Here is a 2,092-nt window from a genome sequence, read left to right on the forward strand (position 1 = left end):
GTGGAGCATGAAAAATTGGATTCTTCACCAAGCTCTCCTCATTCATGAAAGTCTCACAACAAACAACATGGTACCACTTCTGCATCTGCCCCATTTGCCATCTCTTCCCCAAGATGAAAACGTAGTTGAAATGTCACTGTTTTAACCATTGTCAAGTTCAACAGCAAATTGCTAAAGGTCCTCGCTTCACAGAAAATGGCTTTCAGGACACATTCCAAAAGTGGCATGAATGCTGGGATTGGTGTATTGCTACGAAAAGTGACCATTTTAAAGGAAATGATGCTAAAATTTGAATAAATAAATAATGTTTTTATTGAACATAATATTTCTGGAAACCTTTTGATAGCACTTTGTGTTTGACGAGAGTAAAGGATTTATTATTAGTATTTGGCAATGGATCTGGTAACATTTTTCTTTCATGGAACTACAGTAATATCAACTGTGCTGAAACACAATTATATTCATTGTAACACAGGTCACATGCTTTATTAATTAGATTAATTAGAAGCTATATAGATATCTAGTATTGCAGTGTCAGGCAATGTGCTACTGTACTTTCTATATAATCTATTAACATAATAATTAATCTGCTGTCATTCAGAAACACTATTACAGTTGTATGTCTGAAATTTGAACTTACTTTGTCATAGCATCATCTTGTACCCTCACCTAACATTTTACACCTTGTTTCCCTGTATGTAAATATATTGTTTTGCTTGGGTGCTGGACCACATCCCTACAAACCGGAATTATTGTTCCCCATCGTCCAGTAATGTTCAGATGTTATTGTGTTTTGGCTTCATTCCATATGAAAAAGTATGAAGTGAAACATTTCTGTATATTTATATGACACTAATTTTATATATTATATAAAGTTGGTTAGTGATGTTTTAATTGGTTGGTCTCAATTATCATAAGTGACATGGTGTGATATGGCAATGGAGAGGGTTACGTGTTCCTTTGTTGCTCTTATAGTAACAATGTCATCAAAATGATAGTTTCTGTCAGCTCTGTAGAGATTTAATGATCATGTTTCCAAATTTTCTAGTAACTGGGTCTTTGTCCTATAGCTTCCTGTTTGACCCGTGTATACCTAATCATCACTCATCTGGAAAGGAACCTACTTTATTAAAGAGGATGAATGATGTTGAAATATCTTCAAATATTTCCTGAATCAGAAGACATTCTGGTGAACTGTGAAGTCGGCAGTTAGAATTAAAGATTACCAGCAACACCCTCTAACAAAAAGAGCAGGTGTATGTTTATCCTACTCAAAGTGGCCTGTCGTGTGTCTGAGGACCAACTTGGTTTAACATTGAATTGAGCAGAAAAGAGGTTGAAAGTTGGTTAGTGGCATCTAGAGGTGAGAGGACGTCATAGGTCATAGGTCGAGCACAGATATGAGAAAGAAAACACAAAACTAAGAGAAAAAGAGTGTCATCAAGTGATAATTAAATGAGATAATTGCAGAATTGTTAGATTATGTAGGAGATATAAATAGGGAGAAGAGATTTAGGAAGGTTAGTCTATTTTGTTGTGGCTCTAAATATTGAGCTATTAGATTGAGACATTTTAAAAAGTGTTGGCCAAAAGAATAGTGGTCACTAAATGACAATTGATGAGCAGAATGTCTGACAATAACAAAATATAGATCATTAATAAAGATTATGAAATTTTACTATAAAATGTAAAACTTGGAAATATTCATTTTAGAGACTAAAGATTGAACAGGAAACTCAGAGGACATCACAGCAAGTTGGTGAGTATAAAATAACAATACCTAATAGATTTCTGTAAATTTTACCTTCAGCTGAGCTTTATTAGTTGAATGACTAAGAACAGGTTCCATTCCTAATTTCCAATTGAAAGATTAGCTGTATAATAATTCTATTAAACATACTGATATTACTGAAGTTTCACAAAATATCCAACATGGTTAGCATGGTTTGTAAAATGGATAATTCAGAAGACAAATAGAGTTGATATTGTAGATTGGAACAGAGAACTAAAATAGGCTTTTGTTGTTTAGTGTTAAAAAGTTGAGTTAATGACAACGTTTTTGTTTGTTTATATTTGGTTGTTATTGTTGTTG

General features: G+C 33.3%; 1 protein-coding gene across 1 annotated transcript in view; it reads left to right on the plus strand.

The window, feature by feature from the left end:
* The window catches only part of LOC106870258 (uncharacterized), a 16,638-nt gene that overhangs the window by 3,973 nt on the left and 10,573 nt on the right, over positions 1-2,092 (plus strand). Inside the window, exon 3 of the mRNA XM_014916274.2 lies at positions 1,714-1,759. Coding sequence (XP_014771760.2) covers positions 1,714-1,759 — 46 coding nt within the window. The remainder of the gene's footprint in view (positions 1-1,713; positions 1,760-2,092) is intronic.

This window comes from Octopus bimaculoides, unplaced genomic scaffold (assembly GCF_001194135.2).
Source record: "Octopus bimaculoides isolate UCB-OBI-ISO-001 unplaced genomic scaffold, ASM119413v2 Scaffold_18442, whole genome shotgun sequence".
NCBI classification, from domain to species: domain Eukaryota; kingdom Metazoa; phylum Mollusca; class Cephalopoda; order Octopoda; family Octopodidae; genus Octopus; species Octopus bimaculoides.